The 22,734-nt window shown below is 38.5% G+C and overlaps 1 protein-coding gene across 1 annotated transcript in view; it reads left to right on the top strand.

The window, feature by feature from the left end:
- The first annotated feature begins 10,004 nt into the window (after positions 1-10,004).
- smad6b (SMAD family member 6b) overlaps positions 10,005-22,734 on the top strand; it is a 29,564-nt gene continuing 16,834 nt past the window's right edge. Inside the window, exons 1-3 of the mRNA XM_051869726.1 lie at positions 10,005-11,566; positions 14,334-14,390; positions 15,589-15,666. Of these exons, the coding sequence (XP_051725686.1) occupies positions 10,768-11,566; positions 14,334-14,390; positions 15,589-15,666 (934 nt within the window). The 5' untranslated portion in view covers positions 10,005-10,767. The remainder of the gene's footprint in view (positions 11,567-14,333; positions 14,391-15,588; positions 15,667-22,734) is intronic.

Below are 22,734 nucleotides of genomic sequence, written 5' to 3'. Positions count from 1 at the left end.
TTTGCCAGAGTGTGAGGACTGGGTTGTGCCAAGGTGTGAAAGTCTGCCTGGTGCCAGTTTATTTTGGCCCTCGCTCTTTCTTCTGTATGTATTGGCATCTTTTCTTACGCAGTGTTATTCTTACTGTAATGGATCCTGGTTACTACTGCAGGCAATCCTGAGGAAAACTTTATGAATGTATAAACCTCTACGTAAACATACTAGCTGTAAAGAGCCTAGTCTTGTATTTTGATACACTTGGTTATGATCACATTTATACACTTTTGTACATTAGGTGTAGCTACATTGATTTGGCTAGGCTGAAAGGTTGCATAGATTAAGAAATACTGGCTGTTATTCGGCCGTCTGATTTTCAGTGCTACTCGAGCTTCCGGGATAGTAGTATCTTATAGCAAACTTGGTAACAAACTCCATCTGTCATATTTATAATAATTGTCAATCGCAACTAATTATTATAGTATATTATATGTGATTAAAGGGTTATTTCACTCTGAAAGAAAAATTCTGTCATTTATTACTCACCCTCAAGTCGTTCCAAACCCATAAGACCTTCGTTCATCTTCAGAACATAAATGAAGATCTTTTTTGATGAAATCTGAGAGCTTTCTGTCCCTCCATAGACAGCTATGCAATTAAAACTTTGACGCTTCAGAAAGTTCATAAAGAGATTGTAAAACTAATCCATATGAATTGAGCGGTTTAGTCCAAATATTAGTATGGCTGAATTAGATCAGACTTGCGTTACTTATTTGAAAAAATAACTTAGATATTTTGTTGTAAATTGAAAAAGTAATGCGTTACTTTACTAGTTACTTGAAAAAGTAATCTGATTGTGTACTTCAAATTACTTGTAATGCATTACCCCAGCACTGCATGTGAATATAAGCCTAAATTCAATCTGTTCATCATTTAAAGCGATCTTGTCTCTTCAGACAATTTGGACTAAACCGCTCGATTCATATGGATTAGTTTTACAATCTCTTTATGAACTTTTTGAAGCGTCAGAGTTTCAATTGCTTAGGCTGTCTATGGAGGGACAGAAAGCTCTCAGATTTCATCAAAAGATCTTCATTTGTATTCCGAAGATGAACAAAAGTCTTACGGGTTTGGAACAACATGAGGGTGAGTAATTAATGACAGAATTTTCATTTTTGGGTGAACTAACCCTTTAACTTAACCAAATGTAACATTTTAGTATAATAAAATATAACTTTGGATTGCATCAATATTGCTTTTGTCCTGTTATATGTTGTGTTCCTCAAGAATTTTGTGCTTATCTTTCTCAAAATTTACATATTCTGGAATACACCGCAAGTTTCGGTGGTCACTGATGCTACATGCGGAAGCAATAGAGCCCATTGCTATAGTGTGGTATTGCTTTGATTTAACAGTTCAATAAATAAAAAGCATGCTATAACAGACTGTTGGTACTTTTATGTTTACCAGCATATACTGCAGATGTTTCTTTCTCAGTGAGGTACTTCACCTGCATGATCTTCCATTATAGATGTGAGAAAACGCACAACTAATCAAATGAAATCTCTCGGGAATCCAAAGGGTTGGCCAAGCTTGGAAAATAGTACCTTTCCCCGTATCACAGACTTTGAAATGCCTCAAACAAAATGTCTTTTAAAGTTTTTAAGCTGTGAACTTCACAAATGTTTTCAAATCCAGCATTTAGTTGAACTTGTAAACACAGCTTTTGTTTCCTGGTGGACTGTTAAAAACCCCCGCACACTACACTCTCTGAAAACCTGTATTAGTCAGTCATTAAGATTTTGACATTTGCCTTCATCCCAGTGCTGTTATACTGTTATATCAGTGCTATTGGAACACTCTTTAGCCAATCAGATTCAAGAATTATAAATAACTGTTGTATAATTGAAGATGTTGGGATTCCGCTTGCAATGTTGTAATGAAACATGACGTCAGCCCGAACCTAAGTCAACATCTAATTCAAATTAAACACAAAGTTTCACAAAGGTATCATTACAAGCAATTAATCTGCCAGAGAAGTCGCAAACAAAGTTTGGGTGGTTCACAGAAGAAACAGGTTGTCTTTCCCATCAGGGTTGCCTTTCCTCAGTGAACGAGCCTCTAATTTAAGGCCTAGAGGAATGTGTGTGTATGTATGTGTGTGACTGAGTTTAAATCAATCTGGCAGAGACAGTGCAATTAGAGGTTTTGACTTGGTTATCTGGCTCTCAAAGACAGACTGTCTCCATGACCCACTGAACAAATGCTGATAAAAAGCTGGAAAATATTATTCTTCACACAAGTGTGTCTCTGGTTTGGGATCTGGTGACCCAGTCATATGGGCCTCAGCCTCGCCGTCTCTGCCGGTCAGGAAGAGAGATAGGAAAAAACATGCAACACTCAGATAACCAAACTATTGATCTGTATTCTGCGACGCCAGTCTCTAAACCAAATATGTGACAGAGAGACAGTGCAGGTGTCCTGATTTGATTCGCTTCCCGTGTTCAAGTATTAATTAGTCGTGTTTCCCAGGACTTGTTGATGTAAATGGGGACATTTATGGTTTATTAGGAGCCATTCCTGCCTTTCTGGGGTCGTGACTTTTGACAGCGGCATGACAGAAAGCATGGGAGGAAAAGGTGCAACGTGTGGAATGTTTACAGGCAAGCTTGGAAGAGCAATGTATTACAAACCTAAATTATTTCCAGATTTATTACTCAATCCACGGTTCCAAACTCAGAATCGCATTGCAAAACATTCATCTTAAACTTTTCCTCTTATAAATCTACCCAAAATGTATTCAGTCTGAGTCAGTGTGTCATAAAACAACATAAAATATACAAATCTACATTTCTTTTCTGTGAAACGGCCTACATTTTTAAACCTGACCTAAATTAAAGGCTCGTAGTTCTTTAGAGGAGCTTTTAAAGGGAAATGATGAAAATTCTGTCATCATTTACTCACCCTCATATTGTTTCAAACCTTGACCATCTTTCTTCTTGATCACAAAATGTTTTGTGTGTTTTTAAAGGAACACTCCACTTTTTTTGAAAATAGGCTCATTTTCCAACTCCCCTAGAGTTAAACAGTTGAGTTTTACCGTTTTCGAATCCATTCAGCTGATCTCCGGGTCTGGCGGTACCACTTTTAGCATAGCTTAGCATAGTTCATTGAATCTGATTAGACCGTTAGCATCTCGTTAAAAAATGACCAAAGAGTTTCAATATGTAGTTACATCGTGTACTAAGACCGACGGAAAATGAAAGTTGCGATTTTCTAAGCCGATATGGCTAGGAACTATACTCTCATTCCAGCGTAATAATCAAGGAACTCTGCTGCTGTACCATGACTGCAGCAGGCGCAATGATATTACGCAGTGCCTGTGACCCCCTGCTTGCACAGGGAGCGTGCCTTGCAACCATGGAGACATTTGTGAGAGACGCTGTGTAATATCATTGCGCCTGCTGCACCCATGGTACGGCAGCAAAGTTCCTTGATTATTACGCCGGAATGAGAGTATAGTTCCTAGTCATATCGGCCTAGAAAATCACAACTTTTCATTTTCCGTCGGTCTTAGTACACAATGTAACTACAGAAGAGATCGGCTGAATGGATTCGAAAACAGTAAAACTCAACTGTTTAACTCTAGGGGAGTTGGAAAATGAGCCTATTTTAAAAAAAAAGTGGAGTGTTCCTTTAAGCATACACTGAAAGTCAATGGGGTCCAAAACAACATTGAACCCCATTGATAGATGAACTATCCTTTTAACTGTCCTTTGTGTTTGAGTAGACCATCCCAAGCTTCCTATAATCATGCAACTGTAACTTTTATTCTCTTGCGTTCCTTAATCTCCTTCAGTGGTAGAATGGGTCTTATCGGCAGGAATGTGATGGTGAAGCCAGGCCACTGACAGCCCTCCCCTTGGGGCATGAATTACCCTCGCTGGTACAAAGAGAAGATGACACAAGCAGCCTCGGGTCCCGTCTTCCTGGTCTACCCGTCTCCAATACAACCTAGTGAATCAGATTGCTTCCAATTAAAGATTTAACCATTTTTTTTCCCCTTTTCTTTTTCCCAATATCCACCTTTGTCCCATAACACAGACATGTCTTGTGGCATTTACAAAGAATCGAATGATTGTACAATATTGAATATAGAGGGGAGGGGTGGGGATGTCTTGTGTCTAGCATTGAGTGAATAGATTAGCTGCAGAATCCCCTCTACTCCAGTGCCCTCCACCCCCACTGCGTCCACGGGCCTAAGTGTGCAAGCCTGTTTCTCATTAGTATCTGTCCGTACCGAACTCCCTCGCAATTTCCTCATGGAGGATTAATGCCTTCTGCTCTTTGAATATATGACTGCTGTCACAGGCTGGTGCGTTTTATTGTTTTGTTGCATGTACTCTCTTCCTCCACTGATTTTCTTCATACAGTCTTCCACATACTCCTCTATACTAATGTTTCTCAAACTTTTGTTATCCATCCATCCATCCATTCATCTGTCGTTCTGTCATTCTATCGTTCCATTCATCCATCCATCCATCCATCCATCCATCCATCCAACATTCTATCTATCTGTCATTCCATCCATCCATCCATCCATCCATCCATCTATCTGTTGTTCTATCATTCTATCTGTCTGTCGTTCTATCTATCATTCCATCCATCCATCCATCTGTCATTCTATCATTCTATGTATCATTTCCATCAGTCCATCCATCCGTCCGTCCGTCGTTCTGTCATTCTGTCATTCTATTGTTCTATCTGTCATTCCATCCATCCATCCATCCGTCGTTCTGTCATTCTATCGTTCTATCTATCATTCCATCCATCCATCCATCCATCCATCCATCCATCCATCGTTCTATCTGTCGTTCTATCTATCGCTCCATCCATCCATCTCTGTCGTTCTGTCGTTCTATCTATTGTTCCATCCATCCATCCATCCATCCATCCATCCATCCATTTGTCTTTCTGTTGTTCTATCATTCTGCCTATCTGTCGTTCTATCTATTGTTCCATCCATCTGTCTTTCTGTCGTTCTAGCGTTCTATCTATCTGTCGTTCTGTCTATCGTTCCATCCATCTGTTGTTCTATCGTTCTATCTATTTGTCGTTCCATCCATCCATCCATCCATTCATCCATCCATCGTTCTGTCATTCTATCATTCTATCTATCTATCATTCCATCCATCCATCCATGCATCCATCCATGCATCCATCCATCCATCTGTCGTTCTGTCATTCTATTTATCATTCCATCAATCCATCCGTTTATCTATTGTTCTATCTATCTGTCGTTCTATCGTTCTATCTGTCATTCTATCTATTGTTCCATCCATCCATCCATCTGTCTTTCTGTCGTTCTATCATTCTATCTGTTGTTCTATCTATCTGTCTTTCTATCTATCGTTCCATCCATCCATCAATCCATCATCCATCCATCTGTTGTTCTATCGTTCTATTGTTCTATCTGTCGTTCTATCTATCGTTCCATCATCCATCAATCCATCCATCCATGTATCTGTCGTTCTATCACTCTATCATTCTATCTGTCGTTCCATCCATACATCCATCCCATTTTTTCTTTTTACTTAATTTTGTATATTAAGTAAATAAAATATATTACTTATTACTATTACTTATTGCATAAGTGTCCCATGAGATGCTTGGACAATTGGATGGGAATAACTGCTCTATATAATCTCTTCCTCTATCTTTTAATTTATTTATGATGTTATGATGATCATCCTTTTTAAGGAAAAGCCCAATTTTCTGTCTTTATATTTTCTACAGAATTTCATATTTGTTAACGTCACAAAATTTTAAATGTTCAGAACTAATCGTACAATTGAAGAGATACGACGTAATGCTTACTGTTATGTATCAGTATGTCATACGAACAGCTCATTTCATGCAACATTGCTGCTGGCAGGACTACATGTTCAAAGCAGCTCGTCAGTGACTGACTAGTCCAATATGAGACATTACTGCAGCCTTACAATCCAATGTGAGAAGAACTCCCTGTAACTGATCGAAGAAAGTTTATATTTCAGCTGTGCCATAATACTAAGACAGGACATTAATATCTCAGATACCTCTCTCCAGATACCATTTTTCTTCCTGATTCCTGGAGCTTTTGTCTGCATGCATCTCTCGGTTGTGTTTAATTTGATTTGTTATCCTCTCCCTCTGAAGTGTCAGTGCTGTACCAAGCTGGCGTGACCACTGGATTATTACCCCAGGGTCTCCAGTGGTGCGGACAGTCTGCTTTCCTGGTCACATAGCGAAGAGCGGAGCAGGGGGACAGTCTGTGTGAACAGCTGGGCCCTGTTTTCAGCCCTCTGACTCAATTACCTCGTCCCCTTTGAAGAGCTCTTTTCTTACACACTTTCAGATATGTAGCAAACATTAAGGTCAATAGAGTATACACTCTTAAAAACAAAGGTTCCAAAAGGGGGTTTTCACAGAGATGCCATAGAAGAACCATTTTGGTTTCCCCAAAGAACACTCATTTTTTTCTTAGTGTGAAGAACATATTAACATTTTTCCGCTATAAAGAACCTTTTGTGTAAGGGGAAGGTTCCATGGATGTTAAAGTTTCTTCACAGAACTCTGGGTTGTTTCAACCCATATTTGGGTCAAATATGGACAAATCCAACCGCTGGGTTAAAATTTTAATTAAAAAAATTAACCCAACGTTTGGGTCTGTCCATTTTTGACACATATTTGGGTTGAAACAACAGCCCCTAATTTTTGTAGCATAGAGGAATAACCTCAGCGACAACCTCAGGAAATGATTTACGGGGTGAATAATCCATTATATGATATTAGCATAATTACTTATATTAAAATATTCCAATAATATGTAAATTACACTTAATATGTGTTTTGTACTTTACAGACATCATGTCCATGAAACCACTAATGTCGTTCCTTGGCCAAAAACATCATCTTAATGCTATTCCTTGTATTCTTTTTGCATAGCTCTCATAATGTTCCCTTAAAAAATCCCTCTTTTCATTTATCATCAAGTGATTGGAATTGAGAAATAAAATAATCTCTGCCAAAACCATTTGAATGCCAAATCTCTCAAGGCTTACATGGTGTTGGACAGAAAACAAAACTTGTTTTATCATTGTTTCTCAATGCTTGAAAGGTAAAACTTAGCCTCGGGTGAAACATTTTATTTTAACCACATTATATTGCAATAGCCAGTGAATGAAGTCACTAATCATTTATCACAGAACCTCCTGTGAGCACAAAATTGTATAATATGGTCATAAAGAAACAGTCGAACAATATGGTCTGAAAAAGCACTTCCCATATTAACAGTAGTAGCTTTAATTTAAAAAATAGTGCCATGTTTCAGATTTTCTAGCTAAACTACTACCTGTCAATGGACAGGTGGGTGAATGGCTATCATTAGCACTATTATACTGTGAGTGGGGCTTTCACAGATTTTTCAGGAAAGTGTGAGAATGATTGAACATGGAGTGCAGTGCTGCAATAACAGTTTTCTTTGCCCTGTCTGACGTGTGATTAAATTACAAAAGAGAATGTATTTGCAACAGGTGCCTCTAATACAGAGCAGGCATGAGGGGCTCCATGCACTCTCTCTCTCTCTAACCTCCATGAACCTGCCGGGGAAATCCGATTCCCGCTTACACACAGTCAAATACTACTCTTAGTCGCAGAGCAAGGGGCAGAAGTAGAGGACAGGTGTGTGTGTATATACATCACTGTGTGATTAATACTGGACGTTTGGGTTGGTTGATCATTAAATCGAACAGTGTTTTATTAAACAGTGTAGAATACACTGTTAAAAATTAATTCACGATTTGTTATCACAACATTTTTTTCTTTTGTCAAATCAACTTCAATAATTAATGTTGTTCAGATAACATAATATTTTGAGTTTCTCTTGATTAAACCAATCGCCTTCATTGTATTAACTCAAATTTTTAATTTCAATTAATTTAAAATTTTAAGGCAACCAGGTAACTTACTTTAAGTTAAACCAACAATTCTTTTTTTTTTCTTTTTTTTTTAAAGTGTATAGCTAGTTTCATGAAGAGTTAAACACCTAGTAAAGTAATTCTAATGTTTTATTTTTAATATAAGCTAATCATTTTTATTTTTTTTGTGTGTGTGTGCTTAGATTCCTTAAGTGAAACAATTTTGATATAGGCAAATATTTTTCATTTTGGGATATTGGAGTCCTTATTAGATGGTTTGGATTGGATCTCCTCCCACACAGTTTAATTTCACATCCTCTTGATCACTTGATAAATAAGGCTGTCAGCACAAGTCCATTGTTAAGACTGTATTTACATAGCTTCTTGCCGAATAAGCGTGTCAAATACTGTGCTCTGCTTTTTGGCAAGCTGCCGGGAAATTTATTTCATTCACTGTCAATTGTAACAACAGTGGGCGCGTCTATTTGCATTTTTCTTCCTCTTCCAACCAATCCCTGTCTCCGGGGGCATGTTGTAAATGTTGGGGAACCAATCGGCAGTGTTTATTGCTGAACTTTTGCTACTTTGAGCAAGTTAATACACTGAGAGACGTCGCTCCGCCTGCTCTACTCCAGCCAGTCTTTAACCCTTTATGTGCATGAGTGAACAAGATAGTACAAAAAAGTGATTTGTACTTAATACAGTATATAGTTCATGCAAAGTACTTTACATTTGAATATGTGTATATATATATATATATATATATATTTAAATGTATCAAATGAATAAGGTGCATTGTGTTTGCATGAATGTATTGCATCTCACGCTACTTAGGATAGTATATTAGTATATTTAAAGGTTTTTTGGGAGGTTTGCATCTCACAGTCTTTGCATGACCCATTGCTGGAATTCACACCTGAATGAGAGCCGCTCGCACCTCATGAGGTCATTCTATGGAATTTGCAAGCTTCCCAGTCTTCTGAAAATTCCTCATGTGCAGGTAATGCACACTTTGCGTCACAATAACAAAAACTGTTTCAGAATCTAATTTGGATGTATTTGCCAGGTACTTTTTTGAGGAACATGGCAGTTACTGATGTAAGACAGACATTAGATATGTAGAAAATAAGTAGAGCAGTTCTCACATGCATATAGATATAAATAAATGCAAGAAATTCAGAGAAATTAGTTATCAGTAAGATACAAATGTTTAAAAGTGTAGGCTACTCAGTAATTCTTACTAATTTAAAAATGGACAAAGACATGAATAGCACATTTGAGAAATGTCAGTAATGTGATCACTCATGTGAAACCAAGACATAATAAAAAGCTGTTTTATTTTAGATGGAGAAGGTTGCCCCTTCATGGGCACCTTCATGTTGACACCATGTCATCCAAGTGAATTATTACAATTAATAATACTACTACTACTAAAACTGTAGCATTGCAGCCACCACACTGCGACAATCGCACACAATCGCTCTGTTCAGAGATCACCTTTTTTTCCAGTAAAATTTCTCATGTGTAGTATGAGAATCTAGACAAAAATAAAGATCACACTTCATGCATCCAAACCTATAGGTGTCAGTAAAAAGTCCAAAACAACTGGTACCTTTGCAGTAATTAATTAAGAGGCGGCTAAATATAAAAAGTGCACATTTAAAGACTTTGAATGGTTTGTTTTATTATGCCGTTCAGATGTCTTATGCATGTAACATATTAGATGATCTTTTGTATTAAAAAAAAGAAAGGTAAGTTGAAGAAACACGCAAACAGCTTCCGACTCCACAAAACTCGAAATAAAGTTATGACCGCAGTTAAGTTGCATTGACATCATCTTGGAAATGTTTGTTAAATAATTCTTGGATTTTTACATTAGTTCTAATTTACTCACAATTCTTCCTCGGCTTAGAATAAACAATCATCTTAGGATATATGAAGAAATAGAAGTAGATGGATGTTACGCCTTTAAGAGTTAAGAAACTTGAAACCTTGTTTGCGCAACAATCAGTGCAGCTCAGAGCCGCCAAAGTGTCTAGACTAGCACATGATGGTAGTCAGCCAATGGCTCCATCGCTCTCCTCGGGGGCCCTGTGTGTGTGTGTGTATGTGTGTGTGACAGGGGGAGAAAAAAAGGAAAAAGGGAGAGAAACGGAGAAAGAGAGAGAGATCTGGGTTGCAGTTTGACCAGGTCTGAACACGGAACCAGAAGCACACTATAAGTCCACGGATTGTTCCTTTTCTGGCCCCGGCGCGCGCACACAAGGATATTTTTGGATCGCAAAATAGAGTGCGCTGGAATAGTGGAAAACAACCGGAATAGTGAATTCTGTGAGGAATTGTCTGTGGATTTAATTCGCCGAGGAGCAGCTTCATTCATGTCACCAGACCCGCTGTTGAAGAGTGGATTTGAACGTGTTTCAAAGTCCGAAAACATTTGAGAGCGCGCGACCAGTGTAGCTTTTCGCGTGTTTTTTTTGTTTTGTTTGTTTGTTTGTTTTACAACAAATGTATTTGATGTAGTTAAAACCCGTAGTGCGTTTAAAATCTAAAAACTTTCCAAACGTTCTTCACATGTAGGCTACTGACAGCGTTCTTCTAAGATGAATGCGTTTCTGTGTAGCCTTGCGGTTGTTTGACGTTTTCTGTTTTTAATGCAATATAACATTGTGCCTTCAAAACTAATGTTGTGGTTTTGCCACCAATATATGGTGCTCGGCTGTGCACGCGCTGCACGGCATTCGGCCAACATTAATGTTGCACGAGCTCAGAAATAGTTTTAAATCGCTACGATCTGAACGTAAATAACTCATCTAGAGTTTCAAGTTGTCGTATGTTCAGGACGAAACGCTCAGGTCTTGTGCGGCGACTCTGGAGAAGCCGTTTGATTCCAGATAAAGAGGGGGGCGATGGATATGGCAAAAGCGGCGAGGGGTCTCGAGACGATCTGCTTGGCACCAACCCAGAGAAAATTCCCAAGACGGAGTTCAGACCGATGACCCCGAGCGGGTCGCCTGGCGTGGACTATGGGGAAGTGTGTACGAGGAATCCCACTGAGAGCAGCGGCAGTGGTGGTGGTGGTGGCACCTCAGGGGGCGTTTTGGACCAAGATGGGGGTACGGTGTGTACGGTGGGAAGCCCTCGGTCTGTGCAGGACAGCGATTGTAGAACAGTCACTTGCTGTTTATTTAAAGATCGGGACCATCATTCTGGATCTAGAAGCCCGGAGCCTGGCTCGTGCCAGTTCGTGCTGAGGAACATTGGTTCTTCTCGGGACCCCGGTCCACTTGAGAGCCAGGAGACGAAACCTCGCTCCGTCATGGAGCAGGAGCTCAAGACCGCCACCTATTCGCTATTAAAAAGGCTAAAGGAGAAAACCTTGGATACTTTGTTGGAAGCCGTGGAGTCCAAAGGAGGGATGCCGAGCGACTGCGTGATGGTATCGCGGACCGAGCTGCGGTTAGGCGGCCACATGGCTCCTCCACAGCTGCTCATCTGTAAGCTTTATCGGTGGTCAGACCTGCAGCACACGGCCCAGCTTAAAGCGCTCTGTGAGTGCAAGAGCTTCGGAGCTCAGGACGGTCCGGTAGTGTGCTGCAATCCATATCATTACAGCCGGCTCTGTGGGCCAGGTAAGCGAAGGGATCAATGACGATTATGTCTAAAACTTAAACTGACTATATTGTCTCATTATTAGGCTTTGTTTTACACCTGCTGTTATGCCAAAGGTCTTTCCTCAGGGCTCCCCCAACAGTTGCATTGAAGCTGTGTTGTTACAGTGATTCATATACTACAGAATGCCATTGATAAAATTGAGTGCAGTAGCAAAGAAGAATTTAGCTTTGCTTTTCAGTGTAAAAAATAGGCTACGGTTCTTAGTAAAATGTAAACGTTTAAGTTTCAGTGCTTTAAATATCCAGTATTGACAACAGTGACTTAAAGAATTACAACTTGCACATTACCAGCTCTGTACTGTATACGGTTTTAGGAAACTAGCTAAATTGGCGGAAATAAAATACAAACATAGGCCTAATTAATTATATAAAATGCACGTCGTTTTTTAAATTTCTTAATTGCAGGTTACTGAATTGAAGATAGACAACATTTCTGACCTTATCCTTGATTAAATTGGGCTACTTGGTTCATTAATTTTCTGCTGGTCAATTGGTAATGTATTCTCCAAATCGTTGCCTCAAATAGTAGAGTAGTAAAATAATTGGTTTGGGTAGTTATTATATATATATATATATTTTTTTAAAGAATTTTCAGTCTGATGTCATGTAAACACTGGCTATGTGGCCTGAAAGATCTTAAATCTAAGACCAAGCGGTTCAAGAAGCTTAAAAATGTTTTCATTCACCAGTTCCTTAAGTCATTTAGCAATAATAGGCTATAGTTTAGTCAGCTGCTGGATTATTTCCTCTCACAAGGCTCATAGTCACCAATACTTGTTAATTTCTACATTTTAGATGTTATTGTGAAATATTTAGTCTCAACCAAATCTTGTCAGAGATAAACTGCTCTTCACATGCTTTAAAATCCCGAAGATTTATGGGATAACGTAACTGTTAGAATTCCTAGCATTCATTGACAGGATAGATTGACATCTTGTGAGGATACCATTGGGAACCTGAGGCCCTTGGCAACCTATAAGTCAGTTTTTCCATAATAAATCTTCACATATTAAGAGATAATTTTTAATCAAAGGCTTCAAACTGACAATTACACTCTTTGCTCAGCGTTTTATTGGAGTTTCTCAGAGCAGAGACGCTTGAGGGAGACAGCAGCCCCTCTCTCTCCCCTCTGTTCTCTGTAGACACACATAGCTCACAGGCGCTCATGCGTGTCCCCATGAAGATGGTATTTCTTTCATGCGATTGAACAACAGAGCCCTCTCAATCTTCAAACTCTATCAATGGTTTTGACGGGGTTTTTTCAAGGTTAATTTTCACAGATGACGTTAAAGAGAGAAATCCTATTGTTCAGTTGTTGCCCTATGCCTGTGAGTGCATTTATCACATAAAACAGTGTTTAAGCAAACATTTCAATGTATTTAGCAAGGGCTACAAAAAAAACTACGGGATTTGTTTATCAATGTTTAGCGATAAATACTTTTATTTTGCTTTGTTGTAGCTTTAGGTTAAGATGGCAGTATTTACGTTTCCATTTTTTTGAGAAGACTTATCTCTTTGAAATGATATCAGTTTCAAGTTGCGCTTTAAAAGTCGTTTTTTTTTCCTAAGGAGGACCCCTCATGCTATTTAGGTGAAGGAGTGGCGGTAATATACAGTTTGCATACAACTGGCGCCAGACTGACTCGCTGTGTATCTGAGTGACTGAGTTTAGGATCCTGGCAATTACTGCCGCCACTCTTAAAGAGACAGTCCACATTATGCTTTTCTTTTTCCCCCACTAGTACCAAAAGGCGAGGTCATTACTTGTCCAGAGACTTTTTTTCCTTTGTGCTGTCGAACTTTTAGTGGTTTTCTTTGTTACTAGAGGAGTTTTTGAGCATTGAAAAGATGAAAAACTTAATTATATACCTGCTTAAACAAGTAGTTTTTGTATTAATCTTAAATGGAAAAATCCTCTGAATGATGTCCATGCCATTAAATGGTGAATCACCTAAAAACAGGCAGTGTTTTATTCAGCTTAAGGTGATATTTGCCTCGGAAACACTAAAATGAATGAAATATTTGTATATATAGGCCTATAATATATTATTTTACATTACTGTTGTGTGTGTGTTTACAATAATTTTGTTTATGGGCCTACCCAAATTCAGTGATACATGTTTTTTATCCGATGTGTTTGTCTGTTTTAATCATTTATTTAAAAAAAAAAAAAAAAAACAGTGGTAAGAGTATACTCACCAGAGTTAATCTGAGCTGCTATTAAGATATATATTAAGTTTGTGCATATGTGATTTATGTTTTTCAGTTGTAATATTTGTTGCAAAATGTTGATGTATAATATGTATAACAAACTATTTTTGTCTCTCACATTATCTGCTCTGATTTTGGGGAAAATCTGTGTGATTCTGAGGAATTTACCTCTGGAATAGTGTTAAACATGGTGAAACGTGAATAATAATAATATGAATAAGAGTAGTACACTCATTGATATTGCAAAGAATTATAGATCTTAGTAAATGGCAGGCGTTTTAATTCCGCAGAAATGCTTTCTTTGCAGTTTTGTGTATGGACTTATACATATATTTTCTACGTAGTTGTAGAAAAAAATCCATATTGTCTACATTGTGTTTTTTATCATTTAATATATTGCTTTTTTGTGAGTCATAGACTCAACCTTGTCTGTCAGGATTAAATAATATATCTAAAATTAATTTCCCCTATGTTTTTAAATTCCAATTGTAATCATACTCTTGTCATATTTCAGAGTCACCCCCTCCTCCATACTCAAGACTTTCCCCCAGCGAAGAACACAAGCCACTGGGTAAGTTTCAAGCACGCTCTAATTGCTGATTAAATATGTATTTATTTAAGTTGTTGTTGTAAATGATCATGTACATGAACATTCTGAGGTAACAGATGATGGGAGATCATTTACTGACCAATTTAATAAAGTAATCTGTGTAACAAAATAACCTAGCCAAAATAAGTCAGTGCCATCAGTTGTCATCCACTGGTTGAATCCCTGGGCTTTACGGAGAGCCAAAGGGGAAGCAAAAAGTAGAACAACGTGAAGAATTTTAATGGTGGCAATTAGGCACAGTGACCAACTGAGAGCCAGTGGAGGCTGCAGCCAGTATCCGGCAGGCCCATTTTCAGCATGCCAATCTGGAGCCGGCCTGGGCTCGGCCCTGTCTGTTGTGAGGGATGCTGGGGCCTGGCACTGGGCTGGGATATCCTCTCAGTGCCATAGCTCAACATCGGGCACACTGTTGACAAGAGGTGGGGTGGAGAGAGGGTACCATCTGGAACTGATGCTTTGGTGGTTTGCAGCTCAGCTTGTTAATTGTGATTGCGTTTTTTAGAGATCAGCATCTCAGAAAGCAGAGAGCAGCCTGGTGACACATATTTCCGCTCAACATTTTTTACTGTTTACACCATAGCAATGAAATTTCACGATACTCAATAGAAAAGCAATAGCTAATATGCTAGTGAACACACTTGTTTATGTAAAAATTGTACACTACTGTTCAAAGTTTGGGGTCGGTAAGATTTATTAATGTTTTCGAAGCCTCTTATGCTCACCAAAGCTGCATTTATTTGATGAAAAATACAGTAAAAACAGCAATATTGTGAAATATTATTATAATTAGAAAGACAGTTTTCTATTTAATGATTTTTCATGATTCTTTAATGAATAGAATGTTCAAAAGAAAAGCATTTATTTGAAATAAAAATCATTTGTAAAATTATAAATGTATTTACTGGCACTTTTTATAAATTTAATGCATAATAAATGCTTAATAAAAGTATTATATTTGTAAAAAAAAAAATCTTACTGACCCCAATCTTAAACGATATTGTATTTATATAATATAAATATTAACTATTTAAATTAAGGCAATGCCATGTTGCTTGTTACCAGCACTTTTAACATTCCTAGTTGTATAATCAAATGAAAAATGATTTTTTTTGAAATTTCTAATTCTAACCAACTCTAACCAGATCCTTTATCTCCTCAGATCTGTCAGATTCCACACTGTCTTACACTGAAACGGAGGCTGCCAGCTCGCCTAACGTCACCCAAGGGGAATTCTCAGGTGAGTTTTCTCATTTAAAAATATTTTGGCTCTGAAATGTAGTGTTGCTCTGCCAGCATGGCCTGTGATACCATTGTCAGACTTGTTGCTGTTTTTTCCAGTCCCGGAGAGCTCATGTGGTAACATCTTTGTTCAAACAAAGGCTACGTGCCTGTGATGGTGACCTTGCACCAGATATTTACTTTTTTCCCCTCTCTGCAAGAGAGAGCAGTGAGCATGCAGAGGGTGTTTTCCCTTTTAGTCTCCTTTTTTTTTTGTAATACAAATCTCAAAGTTGGGCAGCAGTATTCCGTAGACAGTTTTGCATCCGTTTGCATAGCCAGGAAGGGTTAAAGTGCTCAGTAAAAGTCTAAAATGCAAAGAAAACATCAAGGCATACCTTCCGCTGTCCTAAGTTCTGCGGGTTCCCATGGAGTGTGTTTGAATAAATGAGCAAACTTTGCAGGTAATTTGGTTTTTATGTTGTGCTTTGCTCCTCCTCATTAAAGGCCATTAGGAGTGGAGAGAGTGCGGTGGAGATAAAGCTCTCATTGTGAGCCCAGCAGAGGTTCAGTGGGCCGTGTTGGCTGGCTATAGAGCCTGCCTCCCCTCCTCTGTTTTCTTTCAGAAATATTTGAGTGGGATCAAACTGTAATAAGATCCAAGCTCGCAGGGACACACACACACTCGAGCACACCGAGTCACGTTATACGCTCTACACACAGCGGCGCGTATCGGAACACGCACACACGTATCAGCCTTTATGGCTCTATCTTGACCGGTGTGGGCTTTTTTTCCGTTCCTGTGAAAGGGCCACACTGAGAGAAGAGAGGAGAAACAGTTTTGTGTCATGGTTTGAGATGAAACACTCCCCTCTTATGGAATGAAATCAACATGCTTCTCTCATAAAACTGGAACCGTACAGCGTACGCGGAGGATCATGGCCGCAGAGACAGAAAGGCTAAGTCCTTGTTTTGCAGTGCTAGAAATAGCATTCAAAGAGAGCGGGTCAATCTGCCCCCTTTCCCAGAAGGAGCTACCTGAGCTTGTGGCTTCATGCACCCTGTCACCACCACTTCACAGGCTGGCGACACTCCTTGCGCAAACAAATGATGTTTCAAATGCTTGCGGAGATTTTTTTTTTCTTCTCTGGATTGGGTCTGTGTGAACTATGATTTGCTTTGTAGGTACATAGTAAGGCCTTTTTAGCTTGCATGAAGGATAATTTTTAACTAGATATGTTTATTATTATCCTACACAAATCGGACAATATTTGAGTTTTTCTGTCTTTACCTTTAAAAAGTCTTAGTTGAATGTAATCTTTGGAAATTAATATTCATTTTTCTACTGTACATTATAATAATGCCTACATTCCCTTGTAGCTTTTTAAACAATATATTTAAATTTCACTTTTAAAGACAAAATTATATAGAATTTTAATATTGTATTGGCAAGAATATTAATACCGGTGTATCTGTACAAGGAAATCTTTTTAGTTAAGCATGCAAAACACATCATAGGCCCTGTTTACACCTGATATTAATATGCGTTTTCGTCGATTAGAACACTGTGAAAAAGAATTGTTGGTTTAACTTAAAGTAAGTTACCTGGTCGCCTTAAAACTTTGAGTTAATTGAAATTAAAAATTTGAGTTAATACAATGAAGGCGATTGGTTTAATCAGCAGAAACTCAAAATATTATGTTATCTGAACAACATTAATTATTGAAGTTGATTTGACATTAAAAAAAAATGTGATAACAAATCATGAAAATAATTTTTTACAGTGTAGATGGACACATTCCCATTTAGACCTGGTGTTTTTATCCATCTCTTTTGTCCACTTTTGACCACTTCTGTCCTGATTTCTTTGAGGGGAGCGTCTATAGGTGGGTAAATGTATGGGCTTTTCAGATCTTTTGATCTAATTGACAAAATAAGCTTGCTCAATTTACATATGAACGCGACAGGAGATGACGGAAAAACACATGTTGAACAGCAGCTGTAGTTTCTGCTCTAATATCCACAAAGACCACTACGAACGTGGTGAGTGCATTAGAAATCAGAAATGGTGAGAGAACATTGTGCTTGGTATGTTTTTCATATTCAAACCAAACATGGGTCTTCAGCCGACAAAGTTTAAATCCCGTCTGGCTAGCGTGCTTCCCACAATTTTTACAAATTAGGTCAGTAGCCGGAGAGTAGGTGGTCTTTTGTGGCTGTTCGAATGCATTTGACCACATGAGCGTCTACACTACGAAAGCAATAAAGTGGTCAAACCTCTGGAAGTGGTCAAAAGTGGACAAGCTCAAAACGTTTTAGAGTCTGTTTACACCTGTATTTAGCATCATTCACTTGTGATCCAATCGACCAGAACGCATCTTAATACCAGGTGTAAACAGGGCCTTTTCAGTACAGCTTATAATAATTTGGTGTGAAACATTGAATTGACAGTTTTACAAAAACGCCAGTAGATAAATTGCCATAAGTGACCCTCTCCAAATAAACAAACATAAGGTATGTAGATTTGGAGAGGGCGACCTATGGAAATTCATCCCTTTATGCTACCTGTAAAGAAAGAAAGGAAACTGTAGGATCTACAATCTAAAAGCATTCATGCATATGGCCGTCCACCCACTCTTGAGTCCCTTATCCCACCCCACCCACATGCAGGAACTAGTAAAGCTCTTAAAAGTGGGGCCAGGGGGGCCGAAGGTGGGAGGGGAGCCAATCACAGCCCCCTGGGCGAGTGTAACTCCTGCTCTGAACACTCATCCACTCTGTCTGACAATAGCAACAGAACACATCTCAACGAGTCTGATGAAAACTCCCCGTCTCCCAAGGGCAAGATTTTAGAGAATTTGGTGTCTTGGTTTGAAAGACAGTGTGTGGATGCTTGAGATCTGAGGCTATTTATGTAGTACATCTTTGATGTCTTGCTGCCTCAATGAGTTTGTTTGAAGAGCACTGCGTTAGAATTTTCAGCTCAAATCTTTGAGTTTCTGTAAGCTTTCCTGCATAAATGTAGCATTATGCGTGTTTCCGCACGGCTGTTTTTTCTTTTTCTTGCGTGTCCTGGAATCCGTGTGAATATTTCTGCATGTTTGTGTTGGTGTCTGTGTTGTCTGCGCTCCTGTGTGTTTGGGTACATCTCTGTCTGTTTGTGTTGTTTGTATCTGGATGTCTAGAGCTCGCCGTTTCACCCGCAGTTTCTCGTTTAAAAGCAACTGTGTTTGTCAGTTGATGTCTACACTGTGTCAACGCACAGCTATTGATTAAGTGTTCGCTATGTTTTCAAAGCATGGCCGTCGAAACAACATGTGGTCGTGATGTGCTACACGTGTGTCTGTAAAAAAAAATGTGTGTGTGTTTCCAGTCACATTCTGTAGCTGTGACTGGGTTGTAATGCAGCCCACCTGTTTCCTCACTCCTTGTTGTGGCCGTGTGGAGATCAGAATTATGTTCTTTGAAGTAGGTCTCATTGCTTCCTGTATAACTGTATGCATGTGAGTTTGTGTTTCCTCTCTATATTGGGGTTTTTGTGATCTTTGTGGTTCACAAGTCCCTGTATTGGGAAGTGGTCTCCTCGTACTCTGTGCTCTGATGCTGACGGAGAATGTCAGCATGATCATAATGGTTGGCACAATTTTGTCATGATTCATGCATTGTTATTTGAATGGAATTATACTTACTGGATGTTTCATTGTATTTTAAATAGAAGTTCATACAAATTTAAAACAGATAATTGTATTCTAATTTTTCTATACTGGTCCATAAAATGAAAGTTAATTTATTGTATAAATTATATATTAATTTTATATTAATAATTTTATATAAAGTAATATTTTTACATTTTTACATCTGTAATATACTAGTGATGTATCTGGGTCAATGACATGACGGGTCTTTTTTTTTTTTTTTTTTGTCCAAAGGCCTTAATAATAATAAAAAGCAAAGATATGACATCCAAAGTATGTAAGGTAGTACAACTATATCTCGTATATTGAATCCAAAAGGTTTAAATTATATTTTGCTACATATAAAGGTATTTTAAAGATTTTGAAGTATCAAAAGGTCATTCGTTTTTAACCGTCCAAAGGATAATACAGCCATTTCATTTGTGATTAAAATATCTTAAAATGTAATAAATGTATATATTTTTTTATTCTGGCATGATTCTATAACATCATATATCAACATAGAGCAAGATGTTGTGTAGAAGTCGTTGCTTTGTTATGAGCAAGAATGTCCAGAAAAATGAATTTCATTGATGTCATTCAGAGTAACCAATATAAAGGGACCATTTTGGATCAAGCCATGCGGTCAATATCATGTGACAGGATATGACATCATCCAGACACTACATGGTCATGAAGCAAAGTAACTAACTCTCTTTTAACTATTTGAAGAATTCATGTTTTCACTTGCTCATACGCTTGTCCTGAAAAATCATGTCATTCGGTACAACCGTTATAAAACATGGAAAATGTTGTAATATTTTAAAAACTTGTACTAAATATAAAATTTTTGATTGTCCTTTTGCTAGCTAGCTAGATATCAGCCTGTTAGCATTGTTTGAAAATATCGTCATTCGGTTTAACCAAAAGTGTCATTCGGTAAAACCGAAATTTTGACAAATTTTGTCCATCTTGTGAAAAATGACAAAAGCAGTGTTAATTGATTATAAAAACCACATAACCTCATTGTTAACACTTAATAAATCTTGAAAAAAATGAATTATATCTCCATTATGTTTTTTTACATTTTATTCGTCAAAAACCTTATTCGTCAATGACCCATCTATCTGAAAAACTTTTCTTTTCTTGTTAAAAATGACATGCAGTTTAATGAATTTCTTTGAATTTCAAATAATTTACTTTAATTACTGACAGCAGTTCTATTTGTTAGTAATTCAGCAATTGAATTGGGATTTAAAAATTCTCAAATGAATTCTGAGTGACGCACATCCCTGCCGCAGAACAGTAGAATTGTTTTTCCAGTGATTATTAGTCTCTGTGTTGACCAGTGGCTGTTTACAAATCATTCTCAGACCAGTCATTGATGTTCTACAGCTGAGAGATGCACCCTAATAAAGTCACTGAAATTTGTAAAAGGAAGCAAATCCAATAGTTTTCATGCGTATGCGTTCATACACTGAGACGTCACAATCACAGTGAGAATTTACTGTAGTTGTGTCATCGCTGTAGAAGAGACCCCACATCCCTCTGAGGAACCCTGTGGTGCCATTATGTTTTGTATGTTGTGTTTATTTTTTCTGGGGAATGTAGGAAAGGCGGTCGGATGGCTGTGCGGGTAGGTTTATGAAGAGCCGTTCTGGCCTGAGGAGGAGGAAAGGCTCAGTCAGGTATAGAGGATTGGTTTGGTGTTCTGTAATTTTACTCTGGGTTCACTCTTGGTGCTTTGTGATGTTTACACTGCCCTCACTGTTTTTGGGGAGTAGACCACAGCCTGGCTGGCGTCCCTAAGTGAGGTCTATCGGTGCTGTATGTCTTAAAATGGAAAGCAGTGACAGCCTCATTCAACTGTACTGGACTTTACCAAACTGATCAGCATTGTGACTGAAAACTAAAGCCAGTGAGACATTTTTTCAATAGTGTTACTGCTGGTGTTGGGTTTTTTTTTATTAAAAGGAATTAAATAATTAAAAGATTAAAAGGGATTTAAGGGAATAACGAAAAAGAAATAAGAATGGTAAAAGGTTGGGTTGGAGGACAATTTGGCCATTTCAATATCTATGGTGGTTACGGCCCTCAGGTAATGTCCCAAAGTACAGTTTCATTTTTCAAATCAAGAGTGGAAATGCGGGACTATTCAGAGAGTGACATTTGCACCATTTTAGTGAAAAGGGAGTTAGTGTCATGAAGTATTAAAGTTGTTGAATCCGAAGCACCTGGAGCCATTGGTTGATCACGGTATCAGATATAGACAGCATCAGATAGTACAACTTCTCGTCTTTGTTTTCGTAAAAGTGCCATTTTACAGGCCAGTATGTGTTTTGTTTTGACTGATAGTCTGACACAAGTATAATCACATACTTTCCCTCTCAGAGAATCACAAAACAGACCTTTTCTTTTTTTTCTTTTTTGTTGATAAACTGGCAGCACTACACACATGCCAGTCTGTCTAGGTCTGACCTGACCTCATTTCTACAGTGCATGAAAAGGGCATCTGGAAGAACAACAATTAAACAAAGTAATCGAAGCATGTGACGGCGTGCTGATTACCACTGATTTGATTGCATCCATAGATTTTGAACAGCCTTAAAAAGGCATGTGATGTCTTCTATTCAGCTTATTAGCTGGCGTGCAGATGCCTGAAAATATCTAGACAGTGTTTTTCAAATTCTTTTAATTGTCAATGCCTAAATCTTTCAGATTTGTTTAGGCTTTTAAAGGGATAATTCACCCAAAAATGAAAGTTCTGTCATCCTTTACTCTCCCAAATTTTAAAAGAATGTTTACGCTGCTCTGTTCTATATAATGAGAACATAAAGATTTTAGACCTTTCTGAATCTGAAGACTTGTACTGTATTTTGTCCGTCGCTGAGGTAAACTAAGCTCGTAGCAGTGACATCAGCTGTATTACGTCTTTTACAACAGAACTACGAACGATGAGTTGTATAACTTTAAGAGTCTAAACATTTCTTCATTGGGACCGTTTCAGTTTGAGCTATCCTTTTCCACTCGCTTTCTGAAAAAGCCATGCCAGTCCATATAACAGAAAGACAGAACAGTTCCACACGCACACACCCTGCCCTGCCTCTGTCACGGTGTTACTATGCCAATGAAAAATGAGCCACGGTGGGGTGGACAGTGCTGGGCCACCCTTTTGCCCTCCCCCTTCATATTCCCTCACCTCGGCGAGCCTTGGTATCTCTCCCCCTCTCGCTCTTTCCCTCCTTTTATCTTTTTTCTCCCTCTCCCCTATTCCCGTTGCCTGGCACGGGGCCTCAGGTTTCCACCGCAGCCCCAGAGCCTGCCCACACTCCCCCAGGGCCCCAAGTGCTCCAGGATACGGGATGTGGAAATAATGTGACTGGAGTACTTCCACCCTGCCTCCAGAAAATCAG

The sequence above is a fragment of the Ctenopharyngodon idella genome, chromosome 18 (assembly GCF_019924925.1).
Source record: "Ctenopharyngodon idella isolate HZGC_01 chromosome 18, HZGC01, whole genome shotgun sequence".
NCBI lineage: Eukaryota > Metazoa > Chordata > Actinopteri > Cypriniformes > Xenocyprididae > Ctenopharyngodon > Ctenopharyngodon idella.
Note: the sequence above shows the minus strand (reverse complement) of the source record. Positions and strands in the feature narration are given on the sequence as shown.